General features: G+C 42.4%; 1 protein-coding gene across 4 annotated transcripts in view; it reads left to right on the top strand.

Moving 5' to 3' along the window:
- Positions 1-18,391, top strand: part of Pcyt1b (phosphate cytidylyltransferase 1B, choline) — a 94,531-nt gene that overhangs the window by 63,181 nt on the left and 12,959 nt on the right. For all 4 annotated transcript variants that reach the window (XM_006990118.4, XM_006990117.4, XM_016008393.3 and 1 more), the window contains 4 exons: positions 3,849-4,000; positions 6,287-6,365; positions 12,047-12,189; positions 15,137-15,325. In XM_006990118.4, the coding sequence (XP_006990180.1) occupies positions 3,849-4,000; positions 6,287-6,365; positions 12,047-12,189; positions 15,137-15,325 (563 nt within the window). The remainder of the gene's footprint in view (positions 1-3,848; positions 4,001-6,286; positions 6,366-12,046; positions 12,190-15,136; positions 15,326-18,391) is intronic.

Below are 18,391 nucleotides of genomic sequence, written 5' to 3'. Positions count from 1 at the left end.
AACAATGCTGCTATGGGCGTAATTAATGTTTAGACAACACGGGTCAGCATGCTCAGCTGCTTCTTGAGGTCACTCCTGAGTATGAAAGGAGCCGTGTGTTGCCGTAAACAGGATGTTTGTTTTCTTTGCGGTCTATCAGGAGGCCATTATCTTGGTCATGTAAAAGTCATATGAAACTGCTCAGGTGCAGATTCGAAAAGGGGGAGGGGGGGGTTATGGGCCAGACCTAGTTTTGTGCTCTCTGAAATATAAAACTGACAGAGCTGAAATCCATTTCTACTTAATATGATTCCTGATGTGGTATCTTAATAAAGTTCTGATAGAACATCTAAAAACTCCTAGATCTGTTTTTAAATAGAATAGTGTAGCCCATAAATGGTTCCTGTTTTTGATTCATAAATGGAATCAAAAGCTGGCACAATCAGTGAATTAATGCCTAGTCATTATGGCCCTACTACCTGCCCCCTCCCACCCCCTCTCCTGCTTCTGACCATGATGGATGATTTAGAGACAAGCAGATCTCTTTACTCAAGTTATTCATATTATGCCTCAGGGGACTTGCAAATGTTATAAGCATCAGAATCACCCATGAAGCTTGTCAAAGACAGAGCTGTGTGTGGACCTCATCAGAGACCCACTAAATCAAAACCTCAAGGAGCAGAGAACACACACATGAAAGAGAGGGGGGGGAAGGGAAGGGAGGAGGGGGAGGGAAGGAGAGGGAGAGGGGAGAGAGAATTTTAAAAATATTCATTAGCTTTATTTCACCATCTAAAAAAGTGCTGCCTCTAGATTATGCTGGCCAGATAAAGAACATTCCATGACACATGCAGCTATGGCAATATGCTACAACAGACTCAGCCATTATAGCCTGCTTTTCACTCCAGTTGAAATTTAGCAGTGGTCAGGGTGGCTCGTTTAAACTAAAAACATTGACAACACGTAAATTGTTTTCCCCATCTGATTGAAAGGGCTACAAATCCCGGACATGGACAAAGGAGGTGATGTAGTCACATAGGTAACGCCTCCCCGACTGCTTCTACTTACTTCCTCCACTGCACATTCAGCTGTACAGTTTTCTAGACTGCACCATGGTTTGATGGTGGCCTACTGTGAGTGACTGAAACACAGTGGTTCTGGTAGGCTGACCTTGACTCCCGTGTGATCTTAAAAACAGAGAGAAATGGCCATGGGAGCCAAAGGATCATTGTGACTTAATGGGAAATAAATAAGTGATCACAAACACGTTTTCTTTTGAGACAGGGTCTCACTATGTACCCCTAGCTGGACTAGAACTCACTATGTAGACCAGGCTGGCCTGGAACTCAGAGAGATCCCCCTGCTTCTGCCTCCAGAGTGCTGGGCCTAAAGGTGTGTACCACCATGTCTGACTCAGACATCTTTCTATTTCATAAGCTCCTTGGATGATTCAGCCATGCAGTTGATGTTTTGATAATTTAAACTGCTACAACAGAAAGCATCTCAGGAAGTATTTATAGACGATATCAATATACTAGAGCTATATAGGTGGTTTTTTGTGTGTGTGTACCTACAGATTCATTAGTTGCATGTGCATATGTGTTGTCAAAGTGTACCTGCTGATAAACATTTATTGATTTAAAATAACAATCAACATTTATTGAGCATTGTTATGCATCAGACACAATTAATTCACTCAACAGTCTTTGTTAAGAATCTACTATGGTCAGGTACTATTCATCAGAAAATGAAGCAGCCACATTAGTCATGGTGGTACACACCTATAATTCCAAAACTTGGAAGACTGAGGCAAGAGGATCTCAAGTGAAAGGTCAGCCTGGGCTATACGTTGAGTCCCCACCTCAAAAAATAGTCTATACAATTACATGCACCGCACAATGCTTGATAATGATAAGAAACAACTATCTTATTGGCTTAAGTATTTACTATACCATACGTTTTTGTGTTTGAAACAGGGTTTTGTTATGTATCCCAGGCTGGCCTCAAATTCATGATCCTCCTGGTCCAGGGATTATAGGTATGTACCACCAAACCCCTGTTATGCTCTGCTTTCTATTGTTAATTTAGAGTATACCTACTGGTTTAAATAGCTTACTGTAAAACATTATGCAGTCTTACATGGGCAGCATCCCTGTGCATCTTGTATTTACTGTCTTTTGGTTGCATCAAAAGGCAACATCTAGTTATTGACCTGTATCATCTAAGTTTGTATAAATACATGCTGTAGTGTTTGCACAGTCATGAAATCAACTAGCAGTGCACTTCTCAGAACTTGCCCTTGTTATTAAGTGACACGTGACTATTATTGACATAATAATTGTGTATATTTATTAGGTACAATTTGATGCTTTGCTCTATATATACATGATAGAAATCAAGGTAATTATGTAGTAGTTATACCCATATGATAACACATCCATCACCTTACCAATCTCACTTTTTTGTTACAGTTGTGAGAATGTTTAGAATCTGTTTTAGAAATTTTAAAGTAGACCAGGCTTTATCATTAATTGGTCACCCTGCAATACACTAGATCACCAAAATGTTCCTCCAGTCTCACTGAAACTTTGTATCCTTTAATTGAGAGCACCAAGGCCAAAGGAATATTTCCATAAACGATAACTTGGATATTAGATGTGTGAAGGAGCTATAAAGGCAAGTTTTCTGGATGCTGAGCATGGCAGTTGGCTACACTTACTCTGTGGCCTGATTTGGTTCAGGGGATCGAACATGATTTAGTTCCAGAAAAGAAAGGATAGTTTTGTCTGTAAACACTACCTTCTACCCTTAAGATCAGAGAGTTTACAGTGTGTACATAATACTTCAAAGGGGGAAAAAATCTCATTGCAAGAAGCAATGAGGGCATCTGTGACCAGTTTCAGCAAGATGCTCAATAGAACCCGGGTAAATAAACACTGTACTTGTAGTGGCCTTTCTTCCTGGCACACAGGAAACACTAGGAAATCCGCCTTAGCCAACCAAAATGTAGGCGAGTAAGTATGATTTTTGCTTAGTTCATTTTAAAACACTTTTAAGTAAATCTTCAAAAAATGAAAACCTTTCTGAGGCTGAAGGTAAAGGAAATTACTTTTCCCATTTAAGGGCTTTAGAACCTGAGATCTGGAAAGGACAGGAAGTTATGGGAAGGTTGAACTCTGATCGATAAGATCTTCTGCTATATAACTCTCACCTCTTCGTGGTGTAGCCTAATGTGTAGTGACTGGATCTCTATCCAGGGAATAGATCTCTCTCTCCCCCTCTCCCTCCCTCCCTCTGTGTGTATGTGTGTGTGTGTGTGTGTGTGTGTGTGTGTGAGAGAGAGAGAGAGAGAGAGAGAGAGAGAGAGAGAGAGAGAGAGAGAGAGAGAGAGAGCACACATGCTTCTTAACTGGGTTACTAAGTACAATAATTTTGTGAAAGAATTAGAATTGAAATTTATTGGTCTGACATTGTACAGTGTAGGCCCCTCAGCTTATCTTCTCTCTTTCTGTTGTCTCTTCATCTGGTTTCATCTGGCCATTTCATTTCTGAATAGTAACATTCACCAAAGGGTGAGCTACGAGGATGAAGAGATAGAAAAGTCACATTAGATAGTGTGCAGAATAATTTTGATAAAAGCCTCAGAAGAGGATGCTGCTATAATAATTAACAGTAAAATGAAACTCTTAATTCCTAGTGGATTTAGGTTTGCTTTCCTCTCACAATCCTTTGTTCCTGTGAAAAAGAAAAAAAAATGAGTTCCATGATGCCAAGTAACTAGTGAAAGCACACTCCTTTTGTTTTGCCCAAGAAACCAGGTCTACCACAGGGTGGGTGGCAACAGTATTTAATACCTTTGCCCATTTCAGTTTGCAGCGATGACCTTACTCACAAATTCAAAGGTTTTACTGTGATGAATGAGGCAGAGAGATACGAAGCTCTCAGACACTGCCGCTATGTGGACGAAGTCATCAGAGATGCACCATGGACTCTCACACCAGAGTTCCTGGAAAAACACAAGGTACTTCTCTTTCTGTCGCCTTCTCTCTGTAACAGGATTAGGGACTCTGGCTCTGTAGCCAAGACTGCAGGAAACCTAGAGACTCTCCCAGTTTCTAGAAAGGGAAGCTTTAGGGACTGACATGTGGCATCACTTGATGTAACACCTCTCTTTTGTCCCAAACTAGGGACTGCCTTCTTCTCCTTGCCTTGAGTGCAGGTATTAGAGCTGGGCTAGCCAGGTCCAAATGCTGCCTCCCTCCTCCTCTAACTAGAGAACCATGAGCAAGACTCTTAACCACACTGGACTCAGTTACTTCATCTATAGAACTGGATGAGACTGCTGTCTTCCTTGCATGGCCATTTTAAGGAGCTAATGAAAGAATCTGAGCAAAACACTTGGAAAACTGGCTGGCCTGTGGCAGGAGCTCCAAGGATGCCATTGTGCCAGCATCCTTGTTGGTGCTCACAGACTCACAGGCATCCTTAGGCATGGAACAAATGAACACACATCCCATCTGGGTGGTCAGAGGTGAAGCTTTAAGGAAAGAACTTTATAGCTGTGATTTTGTGATTCTGAGATTCCTACTGACATAAGATTTTTATTAGTTGAAAACATGAGACATTCTTTTGATCTGCATCAAATTATGTTCTTTGTATCTCCCTACCAGCCCCACACTAGGAGCTATTCTTTCCTTTTATAAGCAGCACAAAAAAATAAGATTAAGCTGTTCTAAGAATTTTCTTTTCTATTTTTAAATTCGCAATGCAGAAGAGAATAGAGAACACTGATAAATGTGCATGGGTAATAGCAGAGGAGACAATTTCCTGGTGAGAATAAAAAGAAAAGAGAAAAAACTACAATATGATTTACTAGCAGTAATCATACTTTTTTTACTTAGCATATATTGTATATAGTCAACATATGACAGGCATTTTAGAGGATACTAATAACGACCATGATAAATGCCATTTATTTTTTACCATATGCCCAGGACTGTGCAAAGGACTTTGTTATTATATAAAGTGGGCTCAGTATCATGGCTACCCTGAGTTATTATTATTATTCACTGAAGAGGGGGAACTAAGCTTGAGTACTGAGGATAGAATTAGTAACAAGCACAATAATAACACATGTATTGAGTACTTACCATGTATAAGCTTCTATTTTTAAGCACTGTTACATATCATTTAATATAGAAATTCTTCCTTGAATTTACACCTCAAAGGGCATTGTCTGGAGACATTTTGGTTCTCGTTTCTAGGGGGTGCCACTGACATCTAGTGGGTGGAGGTTTGAGATGCTGCTCAGTATCTTCCAATGCACAGGACACCTTTACATGCATACCCCCAAATTATCTAGCCCCTACTGTCACTGCTATTGATGTTGAGAAATCCTGATTAAATTCCTCCTTTCAGTTTATGAGTTTTATAACTTGTAAGTGGTAGGTAGGGATGATACCCTGGCAAATTAAACTATTAATCTAAACCGCCTCTCGAGGTGGATAAAGGCTCACTGTAAACAGCTTTAAAAGCTATGCATAGAATGTTTACCTGGTGTAGTAGGAAACAGAGGTGAAGATTAGCAGGCATGAAGACCAAAGGGAAATTGTTCGAGAAGGCATATTAGTTACTTGTCTCATTGTTGCCAGAAAATACCTTACCAAAGCAGGGAGGGAGGGAGGGAGGGAAGAAAGGAAGGAAGGATTTATTTTGTAAATTCCAGGGGATACAGTTCATCATGACAATGGATGTGTGGGAGCAGAAGCAAGAAGCAGCTGGTTGCACTACATCCAGAGTCAGGAAGCAGAGAGCCATGAAAGCTTATGCCCAGGTCAATTCCTCCTTTTTATTTGGCCCGGGAGCCAAGCCCATAGAATGGTGCCACCCACATTCAGGGTGTGTCTCCCCACTCAGTTAACCTAAGAATCCCCCACAGACATGCTCAGAGATGTTTCCATGGTGAGTCTAAATCTCATCGAGTTGACAATAAAGATTAACCATCCCAGGAGGACAGCCCACATGACCACAGGATGGCTTGGAGAAGAGGTCCAGATGGAAGCTGGTGTCATGACTCAGATGACAGGGACTGCTTCTGTGGTGCTGATCTGGAGGGGTTCTTGAAAGCTGTCACCACTGTTCTGATGAAGATGGTTAATGGCTTGTTATGTCCAGAGGACAGCATCCTATATCTGCTTTACTTTAAAAGGCACTGGGGTGGAGAGGGAAGGAGTCATCAGCCTCTTTCAAATCTATAAACCTGCCCCTCCACACCAGTGGTAATGTCCTCTTTGTCTTTCTTCAACAGATTGACTTTGTTGCTCATGATGACATTCCATATTCCTCTGCTGGTTCTGATGATGTTTATAAGCATATAAAGGAAGCAGGTGAGGCATTTTCCTGTCCGCCACAGCATACAGCCAAGCATAACGAGAGCTGTTCTAGCTCTACACCATGTATATATGGAGTGTTGGAATATCCACTATCACCAAAATAGCCAGGTCTGAACCATCCATCCTCTTTGCAAGGACACCCTTAGACTCAGGAGACCTTGGTAAGACCTGGGGGCCTGACACTTTTCAGTCTCAACCTTGCTTGTAAGGAGTTCAAAGAAAAGAAATCTTACACGTTTCCAACTTGGAAAGGTGCAGAGAAGCTGAGAAACACTGTGCAGAGGGGAATGAGAAAAAACCTGGTTGGTGCATGAGTTACATCATGATGGGTCATGCCATGGGGGATAAACACCTTCTTATGGTCTGAGCTGCAAGCCAACTGTTCCTTCCCTAAGAACAGCATCAGAGAATAGAGCAGGGATTTGGATCAGCTAAGAGACCCCAAGGTTAACTGAATTGCTGCTCAAGAATTCATTAGCTACCTCGGTCATTTGGTAGTAGTTTCCTTCCTGGGTGAGTGGTCTCTAGTAAAGGAGGAATAACAAAATTACTCCCAAGGTAGTGATTTTATTTATTTATTTATTTATTTATTTATTTATTTATTTATTTATTTATTTATTAACTGGTTTTTCAAGACAGGGTTTCTCTGTGTAGCTTTGCGCCTTTCCTGGAACTCACTTGGTAGCCCAAGCTGGCCTCGAACTCACAGAGATCTGCCTGGCTCTGCCTCCCGAGTGCTGGGATTAAAGGCGTGTGCCACCACCGCCCAGCCTCCAAGGTAGTGATTTTAAAAGGCTGATTTTGTTCATGACTTTTGTGGGGCAGGGTCTTAACAGGGGTCTTGGCTGAGTGCTCCTTTTCTCTCTCTGTCTCTCTGTCTCTGTCTCTGTCTCTGTCTCTCTCTGTGTCTCTGTCTCTGTCTCTGTCTCTCTCTCTCTCTCTCTCTCTCTCTCTCTCTCTCTCTCTCTCTCTCTCTTTTGTAACGGCAGACTCTTACTCTGTAGCTCTGGCTGGCCTAGAAACTACTATGTACATTTGGCTGGCCTAGAACTCCCAGAGATGGTCTTCTCTTGCTTCCCAAGACCTGGGACTAAAGACATATGCCACCATGCCTAGTCTGTGTGTGTGTGTGTGTGTGTGTGTGTGTGTGTGTGTGTGTGTGTGTGTGGTAATGGGAATTAAACCTAGAGCTTCCCATATGCTAGGCAATCCCTTGAACATAGGCTGAGAGCTTTTTGCTTGAATCTTTCAAATAGTTATAGCTAGATGCTGATAGGAGCTGCAGTCATCCAACTGTAAGCCAGGAGCTCAGCTGCGCTTGTCCCTAGAGCACCAATACATTGTCTCCATGTTGCCTGGGCTTTTCACAGCATGAAGGCTGGGAGCAACTATCTACAGAGCAAGCAAATTTAATAGATTCCATAAGGCTTCCCGTGGCCTAGCCTTGGAAGTCACACACCATCATATATAACCTTTTTAGTATAAGCAAGTCACTGAGGCTAACCCAAATTCAAGGGCAAGGGAGTGTGGGCCTCTTTTAAGAGTTATTTTTCTGTATTCTTATTTTCTGTATGTGTGTGTATCTCTTTCTAAAACAATTGCTTTTTAAATTTATCCCTTGAGAATTTCATACATGCATACAATGTATCTTGATCATGGCCAATCCAAATACTTTCCATAGCCTTCCAAGGCCCCCCAATATCTCCATCTTCTACCTTCATGTCCTCATCTTTTTAAAAAATATAATCCACTGAGTCCAATTAGTGCTGCCCATGAGGCCATGCAATGGAACACCGGCAACTTACCAATGTGACCCTTCACCACAGATCACTTTCTAAAGTGAAGAGTTAGGTGGCATTTTGTTTCCTTAGAAGTGCAGACCCAAGACTAAGGGTATGTGACTTTGTTTGCACAGAGATCCTTCCTTATGGCCCATGAATCTGCTCCACCAATTCCTCACTAGGAGGAAGAATTACTATAAAGATCTAGTTGGAATATACATAAAGAAGGCCATAGAGTGGCCACTGTGGAAGAGAGAGTCTCAGAAATTATCTGAGCACCCACATGCAGGTTTTATGCTCTATGGTTTATTTAGAAAGTCAAAAATCACTTTAAATGAAGCCAGAGATATCATGAGTATAAATTAAGCAGTACAACATTGGGCTCCGTTTGTCAGAGCTGAGTGTCAAAATCCTCTAGCAAAGCTGGATGGAAAGATGGAGCTGAGATAAAATAGACTGTAAGGTCCACATTACTCATTATCATTCTGATAGTGCCTACTACTGTTGAAAGTTGCTTTATTAACATGTGCTTTGCTGCTTCTTAAAATAGCTCCATAACCAAATGCTGCAATTCTGAAAAGCATGATAAAAAAGGTTCTCTGATCATGCTCATTACTGAATATTTTTAGCAGAGCAATAATTAGGATTTGGAGGAAGCTGGGTGCCTCATTATGTCAGCAGAGGGCTTGGCTTCTTTCAGAGACCTACCTCTCAAGCAGCCAAAGCAAACCCCCAGCTCCAACTCTGCTTTCAGTTACTCAGCCACAGAAACCCAAGTCTCTGACTCCAGACAGGGCAAGCTCATGTGCCCTGTGTCTAAGTGACTCGCTAAAATCAATTAGTAGCTAATGAACCTTCACGTTTCATCAATCCTGAAGGAAGATAGGATGGGTTTTTCACCAGAGAGTCCTCACCTGTTCCAGTTAAGGTGAGGATGTTGTCCTAGACCTGCTGGCTTGGGGACACACAGGGACCTACCACCTACCAAAGCCCTGCTCCCATACTTGGTCTAGTTGGCATTCTCTTTGCATCCATGTGGTTATATGTTTGCATTTTCTACTTTCCATTTCAGTTTCATGTGTTTGGTTTCACCCTTCTAGGAGATGATCATAGAAGTTTCAGACCTAGTGGCCAACCCCAACTCTGTCCTCTGAGCCATGGGCCAGAGTCACATGTTCTTTCTCCAAGATCAGCAGTGCCATCCTGCTGCTGACACAGCGAATGTGCAGATGACATGTTTTTAAAGGTCCCAAAGGGATACCTTGGGGCAGCAAGACAGAAACATTCAGAGAGAATTGGATTTGGAAGGATGCCCAGCATCAGTATTCATCTTGTCATTTATTCAGCAAGTATTCTGATAGTGCCTGCCTGTCACCTGGTGCGAGACTATAGAAGAAAACAAGAAGGGTGTGGTCCTGTCCCTCATGCAGATTGTAGGCAAGAAAGACAGTTGCTAATGGAAGTGTTCCATCGAACACCTTGCAGAATTTGAAGGAAAAGAGCAGTGGGACTGACAAACGGGACGACCTGCTTTGGGAGTTGAGACTTAATTTCCTTGACACTAAACCCCAGAGAGAGACTGTGACAGACAGAGAGGAGGAGAGCTGATAGTTTTAGGACACCAAAGAAGCTCAGTGTGGCTAGGTACTGGCCCAACTTCATAGAGTATGTCTTAGTTAGGGTTTCTGTTGCTGTGAAAAGATGCTATGACCATGGCAACTCTTAAAAAGGAAAACATTTAATTGGGGTGACTTACAGTTTCAGAAGTTTAGTCCATTATCATCATGGTGGGACATGGTGGCATGCAGGCAGACATGGTGCTGGAGAAGGAACTACCTTTTGCTTTGCAGGCAACAGGAAGTGAACTGTGTTCCACTCTAAGCATAGGTTGAGCAAAGGAGACCTCAAAGCCCACAGTGACACACTTCCTCCAACAAGGCCACACCTACTCCACACCTAGACCACACTTCCTAATAGTGCCACTCCCTGGGGGCCAATTACATTCAAGCTAGCACAGACTATAGCAAAACAATCCCAGCCCTTTGTACAGTACAGCAGCCAGAGGCTGGGAGATGAGACTAAGACAAGAAGGAAGCCCAGGAAGGGGACCGTGTAAGCTGTGGCATAAAGCCTAGTTAAAGGCACACACACACACACACACACACACACACACACACACACACACACACACACACAGAGTGACGTGGCTAAAGACTGATTTTGAGGCTCTTGATGTAATCTTTGAACAAGGTGGTTTGGTTTTGGCTAAAGATGGAGAAAGTGGTTAAATTAGGGAAGCATTTGAGGATCAGGTTTGTTACCATACATTGATTGGATATGGACAGTGGGGAAGAAAAGCCAGATGAGCCCAGGTCACCTTGTCTAGCTAACTTCTCAGCTGAGGGAAACGAAGGTCAAGTAGCTTGCCTTCAGAGGTGGAAGTGACTTGCTGGAACCCGAGAACACAGTACCCTTGTCCGCAGGCTTGACTGTGCTGCTGATACAGGGCAGATCTAAATGATTGGAATGATATGGACTAGTTCTCAATTGCCAACACATGATTTTGGTTGCCAACAGAATTTTGAGCATGAATTCAGTTCTTACTGTGTTGGCATCTGTGACTCCTTTATAGCCTGTGTTGCTGGCAATGCCAATATGTCTTTGTCCTTAAGGACATCTAATAGAACCGTTAGAACTTGGCGTCCCTGTGCTTGTTTAGTTCCACTCTTTCCCACATATTCCAGATGAAAGGGTCTCAGAGTGGTGATAAAATCATCTAGCATATCACACACATATCCTTAGATAGAGGCAATAAAGACTCCCTTTTTTTCCTGTGGGGATAATGTGACGCAGACTTCTGGAGGGCAGAAGATTTGCTGTGCTCTGACTCATTCATTGACTCAGTTGTTATTCATTCACTTTGCATTTATTGAGCACCTTCCATGTATACTGATCTGGGCACTGGCAATTCAAAGACAATTAAGGCATAACTGCATACTGCATTCAAAATGTCCATTTCTGGTTTTTTTTTTTTTTTTTTTTTTAGAGAGTTTCTCTGTGTAGCTTTGGAGCCTGTCCTGGAACTCACTCTGTAGACCAGGCTGGCCTCGAACTCACAGAGATATGCCTGGCTCTGTCTACCAAGTGCTGGGATTAAAGGCATGTGCCACCACCACCCGGAAAATTCTTTTTTTAAAAAAAGATTGATTGATTGATTATGTATACAGTGTTCTGCCTGCATGTATGCCTGCAGGCCAGAAGAAGGCACCAGATTTCATTATGGATGGTTGTGAGCCACCATGTGGTTGCTGGGAATTGAACTCAGAACCTCTAGAAGAGCAGCCAATGCTCTTAACCGCTGAGCCATCTCTCCAGTCCCCCTGTTTTGTTTTGTTTTGTTTTTATGAAACAAAGAATTAAATATAAAAACCACACAAACAGATGTCCATTTCTGTACAGAGACAGGTATTAGACATATATGGTTTTGTTAACTGAAGATAGCTTTATGTCCAAAATGCTGTGGGTTCTCATGTTAATTTCAGGAAAGACTTCACAGAGGTACAACCTTGAGTGGACCATTGAGGGTGAGGAAGAACTCTGTAGATGATGGGGGTGGGAAATGGGTGTCCAGGATAGATAGGAAGAGCTGAGCATGAGCAAATGTCAGGAGCCAGGTGAATGGATGGTGTCTCCTGGACCAAGCCTGGAATGACTGTGCAGTGTTATGGTAAAGGAAATATGTGATACTGAGGCTGGAAAAGCCAGCTGGGACCAGAAAAGAAGGCCTCCCTGGCTACCCAGAAGCTCCAATTTTATCCATCAAAAAAGGATCATTAAAGGAAAGAGGCTGACTGAAGTAATCTTACCTTTATCTTTTTATTCTTCCTTGGGCAGGCATGTTTGTACCAACGCAAAGAACAGAAGGCATCTCAACATCAGACATCATCACCAGAATTGTCCGTGACTATGATGTGTATGCCCGGCGCAATCTTCAGAGAGGATACACAGCCAAGGAACTCAACGTCAGCTTTATAAATGTAAGTGTGCCTCCTCATGCACCGTGAGGGCCACCATATTATACTGTCAGGACTGTCGTTTACCGTGTGCTGTGTAGTGCTCTTAATGCTTTTCATTATTGTCTCACTTAATCCACATTAAAAACTCAATGGTGTCTTTTAGTTTTGAGGAAGGGTCTCACTGTATTGCCCAGGCTGGCCCCCAAATCATGACCCTCCTGCTTCAGCTTCCCAAGTGCTATTTATACAGGCCTGCGTCAGCACACCTGGCTTGGTCATGATGTATATATTTACAATTGAGGAAACCAGTCTACAACGAGGTAACGTGAGTCAACCAAGGAGCATAGGCAGCTTCACATTTTAAAACGGAGCTTCCCTGTTTCCCTCCCCTGCCCCCCAAGCCCCCTCTTTAATTTTCAGATGTGGCAAAGGGTTTCTGGAACATCTGCCCCTTGGGAAAGGCAAGTGTTGTCTTCTTCTCAAAGGAGAGGAAGGCGGGCGGAAGCAATGAGATGCTAAGCCCGGAGAAAATGCTTTCTTGTTTTAACGTTTTACCATTTTCATTTTATTAAGGCCTTACAGATGCTCATTAGAAACCTTAACAGCCGTTTTTTATTGTCCAGAGAAATTACAGCTGCTTAAATAAAGCCTGGAGCCTTTGGCTTCCTTTTCTATTTCTACCTTATTGTTCCCACAGAGCTGCTGTTAGTTTAATAATAGAGCACTGTTAAAACAATCTTTAAAACAAGCAAAACAAGCTGTTACAAGGCAAAGAGAGTAGCTGGATGGTTGGGGGTGATGTTAGTGAGTCTGGACAACTGAGGTTACTAGGCTTCCAAGGAGCCCATGATTTTGATCCAAACAAATGCTCTCCATGCATACAGAATTCCAGCCCCCAAATAGATACTGTATTCTCAAAGGGTGATTGTCTGCAAAAGTAGGCATTTATAATTATGTGCAGCTCTAATTATCTAGCATCTTATACAACTGATCATTGGTACCTTCAAAATAGGAGGGGCTCATTAATTGTAAGTCAGTGATTATTCATTGTCCCGATAAAGCAGGGAGTGTTGGGATTCAGGCCCCTCTAACTTCATATAAGCCAGGCAACAAAATGGAAAATGCCGGGTTCGAGTGGCACCAGAACATGTGGCTGAAAAGAATTCAGCTAACGTGATGATTTGGTATCTTAGAGAGAATAAAGCCCTGGTTATTTCAATAAATTAAACTGTCTGTTCTTTTAAATTGAATTCAGTCAACCATCCAAGCATAGCAAGCCATTTCCAAAAGTTATTGCTCACTCTCTTTAAATGGTCTTTAGATAAGCCACTTAGCTCAGGGAACCGTGAGGACAGTGGGGGTGTGCTTACTGTCTTTCTATGACAACAAGCCTGGCTGCAGCTCCGAGAGGAAATTGAATGTGTTGGATGGGCGTGTAAATGAATCACAGAACCTCAGAAGTGGCAGAGACCTGATGAGGACCAGTCATCCAATCCATGTCCCTTGACTTTGAGATAAGGGAAACGGAGCCCAGGGAGTAGACAAGGCCAAGGGAGGGTGAGGGAGAGGTGGAGGTGGCAGTCCCCCTCCAAATCTCGTGACTCCCAGCCCAGTGCTCACTCTACTGTTATGTGCTGACACTGAGCATTAAACAAAATAGCCATTTCCAGTGTTGAACAAAATGTGGAAGAGCGTGATATGAAGACAACAGCTAACACTTATGTAGAGCCGATAGGATGCCCATCTAAGTGTCTTGCCTGTATTATCTCATTTAATACTCGTGGTAAACCTACTGGGGGCGTGTAATGACACTATCCAACTTATAGGTGAGAAAACAGAAGCCTAGAAGGTTAAACAACTCACCTCAGACCACACTGTAAAGGATAGAAGACAGAGCACCTCCCTGTGGCACAAATGTGTGATTATACAGCTCAGTAGCAACACACACGGCTCATACCCACCCCAACCCTGAGATTGCAATACAGTTTTGAAGGGTCTAAATTGGGGAATCTTGACCTAGTTTCATAATATTTGAGGTATTTTACAAAATTCTAAAGCACAAAATGAGCTTGATTTCCACATAGTAAAGAAAAAATTATCCTGACTCCTTAGAGACAATATATTGGGATTTCAAAAGTGAGGACCCTTTGTGTGACATTATTTTCATTGTTTAGGTAACATGCTTATCAGGTAGTGTAGATAAATGTCTGTGGTGCTTTATGAGAACAATGTAGCTAACGCAGATGGAACAAATGCCAGGCTTTGAGCCACACATTTGCATGCATGACCTTACCTGATTGTCACAACAACCCTGTGAGGTAGAGATGATTATCACCCCTATTTTATTAATGAGAAAACTGAGGCTTAGAGGAGACTAGCATTTTGCTCAACACAATATGGCTTCCTGGAACACAGGTAGACAACATCATTGTATAAAGTCTCTAAGCATGAAATCCAGAGATGCGATAAAAATAAAAGCTTTCAGCAGGCCTCATGAAAAATATGATAATGACAATTTTAGCATGAGACATAGGTTCTAAGCCCAGTTAGTGGACAACTTAATATAAACAGTATTGGTTTTAGCACTACCTCAGTAAAATAGAATTTTCAGGCAGACTCTGAGCAACCATTCTATATATACAATCCATTATTTTATCTAAGTTCCGGAAGAATTGAGTAGGGGTATTTGCTCAATAAAAGGTGGTTCTGTATGTGTTGTATTCTGTCTCATACAATTTCAACTCATAGATGTTGAACAGATTGACCATAGCACACCATTTGTACCTCCCTTTATAAATCCCAAGAGATTGATGTACAAGACATGTGCGTTCCCAGCAGTCTAGCCCTTGGGAAGGAGTGACAGCTACTCTCCATCAGGAGCAAACTCAAGCTGATATAAAATATAACCAATAGAGACGGACTGCTCTGCTGTCTTCTTGAACCAATCTATTCCGTCAATTTTAACCAGGAGAAGAAGTATCGTTTCCAGAACCAGGTGGACAAGATGAAAGAAAAGGTCAAGAATGTGGAGGAAAGATCAAAGGAATTTGTTAATAGAGTAGAAGAAAAGAGTCATGACCTAATTCAAAAGTGGGAAGAAAAATCAAGAGAATTCATTGGCAACTTCCTGGAACTGTTTGGGCCAGATGGTGCATGGGTAAGTCGTCATTTTAATTGGCATTGATATGGTGGGTATTTTCAGCTTATCTTCCTTTCATGGAGCTACTCAAGGATGTCCCTTATCCAGTGGCCTCTGCTTAGACATCATCTCATGTCACTGTAAGCCCATGTCTTTATTCAGGATAATTCATCCCTCAGTATGGTACCAAATGGCACACAAAGTGGGGTCTTCTCTGTTTCTGTTTTCAGAACTTGGAAGCCATTCACTTACCTTTGAATGTCTGGTATTGCAGAAATTGGTCTTGTAGCTCATCCCAGTCTTCCAGTTGGAGGTGTTACAAAGCTTAGGGTTGATGGGAAAGTGAGTCAATGCAACATGGAGCTTGTGTTGGAAGTCAAGTCCAAGGGTTCTTGTATCAACTATAGGCACTTATGTTTGGGGGAGGTGTGTTTTAATTTTTCCCAGAGAGATATGAATAAACATCTACTCAACTGGATAAAGTATTAATGACAGACCAAAGTGATGACTCTGCTCAGTCCTAGCTTTGGTGAGACAACGAATCGATTAGGATTAACGAGTATGAGCGAAGGGTTACTAACAGGTGTGTGAATGACTTCAACACATGTACATCAGCCAGAGTCCCAGCTCAGAATGGATAACAAATTTCCTGTAGCTGAATAGGCAGAGCTCCCTTTCCCTTGGTCTTCCATACTTTATAGATTCTAGTAGCCGTCAAGAGGACAGGGAGCTGGGGGCAGAATTACAGTTGGCAGGGAGGTGCAGGAAGGAATGGCTGGAATCTTGGATGAGGGTCTAATGACCCTCTGCATACTCTCACTCTATATGTCAACAGTCTGGACCCTTGAAAGTTTCCTGGGGATATTCAGCATCTGCTCTGATTAAGTAAGTAGTGGTTATTATGCTTCGGGCGCAATGCTCCACATTAGGAGATGTCAAAGCATGGGGCTGCCTCACCACTTTGTGTTGTCAGGAACTCTATCACTGGAGAGAAAGAGAGGCAGCACAATTTTGTCTCATAACTGTGCGGATAAAACCTTAATTTTCCATCCCCCCCACCCCCGTGCATGAAGTTGTTGATATAGGTCCCAAAAGTCTTAAGGGACGGAGACCATGATCAAAGAAAGGAAAGGCATATTTTTTTCTCACCCAAGTTCTCTAGATAATTGTGATTCATAACTGTAAAAAAGGAAAAGAAGATTCTGGAAGCCACAATGGTATTGTGTGTGCCCTCTATGAATTAGATAACCAGTGCCATCAGCCGAGTTGATGAGGATTTTGTCAAAGAGCTGTCTTTAAATTTACTTCCTTTTTAGAAAAAAAAATACTATGCTATGTTTTCATATGTGTGTGTGCGTACATGTGTGGGATATGGATACCTGTGTGCAGAGGCCTGCAGATGGTGTCAGGTGCCCTCCCTTATTCCTTCAAATCAGAGTTTCTCCCTGAACACAGCACTCCTGTTTTTTCCTGGTTAAGATGGAAGCCAGAAAGTCCCAGCAACCCTCATGTCTCAGCAAAGACGAGCGCTTGTTGCAGAATCCTGAGGAGCTGGGTTCGGAGCCCGACACCTGTGTAAAAGCCAGACATCCTGTACACAGCTGTGAGCCCACATCTAAGTGTGGGGAAATGAGACCAGTTGCTGGGGCTTTCTAGCCCCAAGCCAACTTGCTTTTTTAAAACACAAAGAAACGATTCCATTTGCTCTCTTTAATCTTAAATAGCCAAGATATCCTGTTATGATATGAGGAGTCTCTCAGGAAATCCACGTCTACTTAATTATTTTATTGATGGGTTGTCACTCGTGTCTTTGCTCACTTGAGCTCATTCGTTATAGTATTATGTAAAAGTAAAACACTCGATTAGTATAGAAGATTAGTATAGAAGAAGAACGATGTTCTGAGAGTTGGAAGAGAGGCTTCAAGTCTAGTGGCCTCTACCATGTTATAAGAAGGTGTTATGCCAGGCAGTGGTGGCTCACACCTTTAATTCCAGCACTCGGGAGGCAGAGGCAGGAGGATCTCTGTGAGTTCAAGGCCAACCTGGTCTACAGAGCGAGTTTCAGAACAGCCAGGGCTACACAGAAAAACCTTGTCTTGAAAAAAAAAAAAGAAGGTGTTATAAGCCACCTATATTCTATGTTTAGGCTGAGTTTGAAAGGGAAGGGCTAATTGAGCCATTAAGACCTCCCAGTGAGGACTGGCAAGAGAGCAGAAACCACGCACCGGCTCCTTCTCCCTTTTTTGGTTCATTTTCAGTTCAGATGATTGAATTCATGGCCCGTTTAGTAACGTTCTCGTCTATGCATGGTACCACGGAAGAACACGGACAGACAAAGTGAACCCCCTGATCTCCGCTCATTAGTGGATAAATTCTGAACTCGCCCTTTTGACCCCGTGGAGGCCTTACTACTTGGCTTTTTTCACAATTTTCCGACTTGGAAGAAACAGTGAGTGGTTTTTAATGAAGCCATATAGCAGCTCATTCGCTTAAGGTGCTTCCGAAAAGGAACTCTGCCAGAAGCCCTCAGACTGTAACTCGCTGGGTGGATGCTTTCTCCACCTGGGGTGAGCAAAGGCAGGGAAAGGTGGATATCATTTCATAGGAACTTCATACCCCCAGTCTTTTCAGGCTCCCAGCAAAGGCTAAAAGGTAGCTGGAATTGTTCTTAGGAAGTCTGGTGACAGCGAGCGGAGGTGATTTTTAAGAAATGTAACCCAGCTTAGAGACTAGAGGTTTTTCTTTTAAAAACTTGCTATTAGTGTCAAAACTGTTATTACATTAATTTACTGTATCAGCCAGACTTAGACATTACTTTTTTTTCTGTTGACATTAAAAGTACAGGAATAGTTACAAGGATGTTAAACGCCAAGATAAGTAATTTGCTTTTCATGAATATGCTATTATTATAATAATTCTTTATTTGTGGATTTGTGACTGGAACTCATTTCTTAAAACAGGGGATCTGCATTACCTGCAAGTACAGTACTGGTACAAATAATCCAGACTTAGAAAGGCACAAAATAGAAAGATTTAAGGTCCAAAATTTGATGCAGCAGAATTGGTATGCAGCTTTGCATGTAG

The sequence above is a fragment of the Peromyscus maniculatus genome, chromosome X, assembly GCF_049852395.1.
Source record: "Peromyscus maniculatus bairdii isolate BWxNUB_F1_BW_parent chromosome X, HU_Pman_BW_mat_3.1, whole genome shotgun sequence".
NCBI lineage: Eukaryota > Metazoa > Chordata > Mammalia > Rodentia > Cricetidae > Peromyscus > Peromyscus maniculatus.
This window is presented reverse-complemented; position numbering and strand designations above follow the sequence as displayed.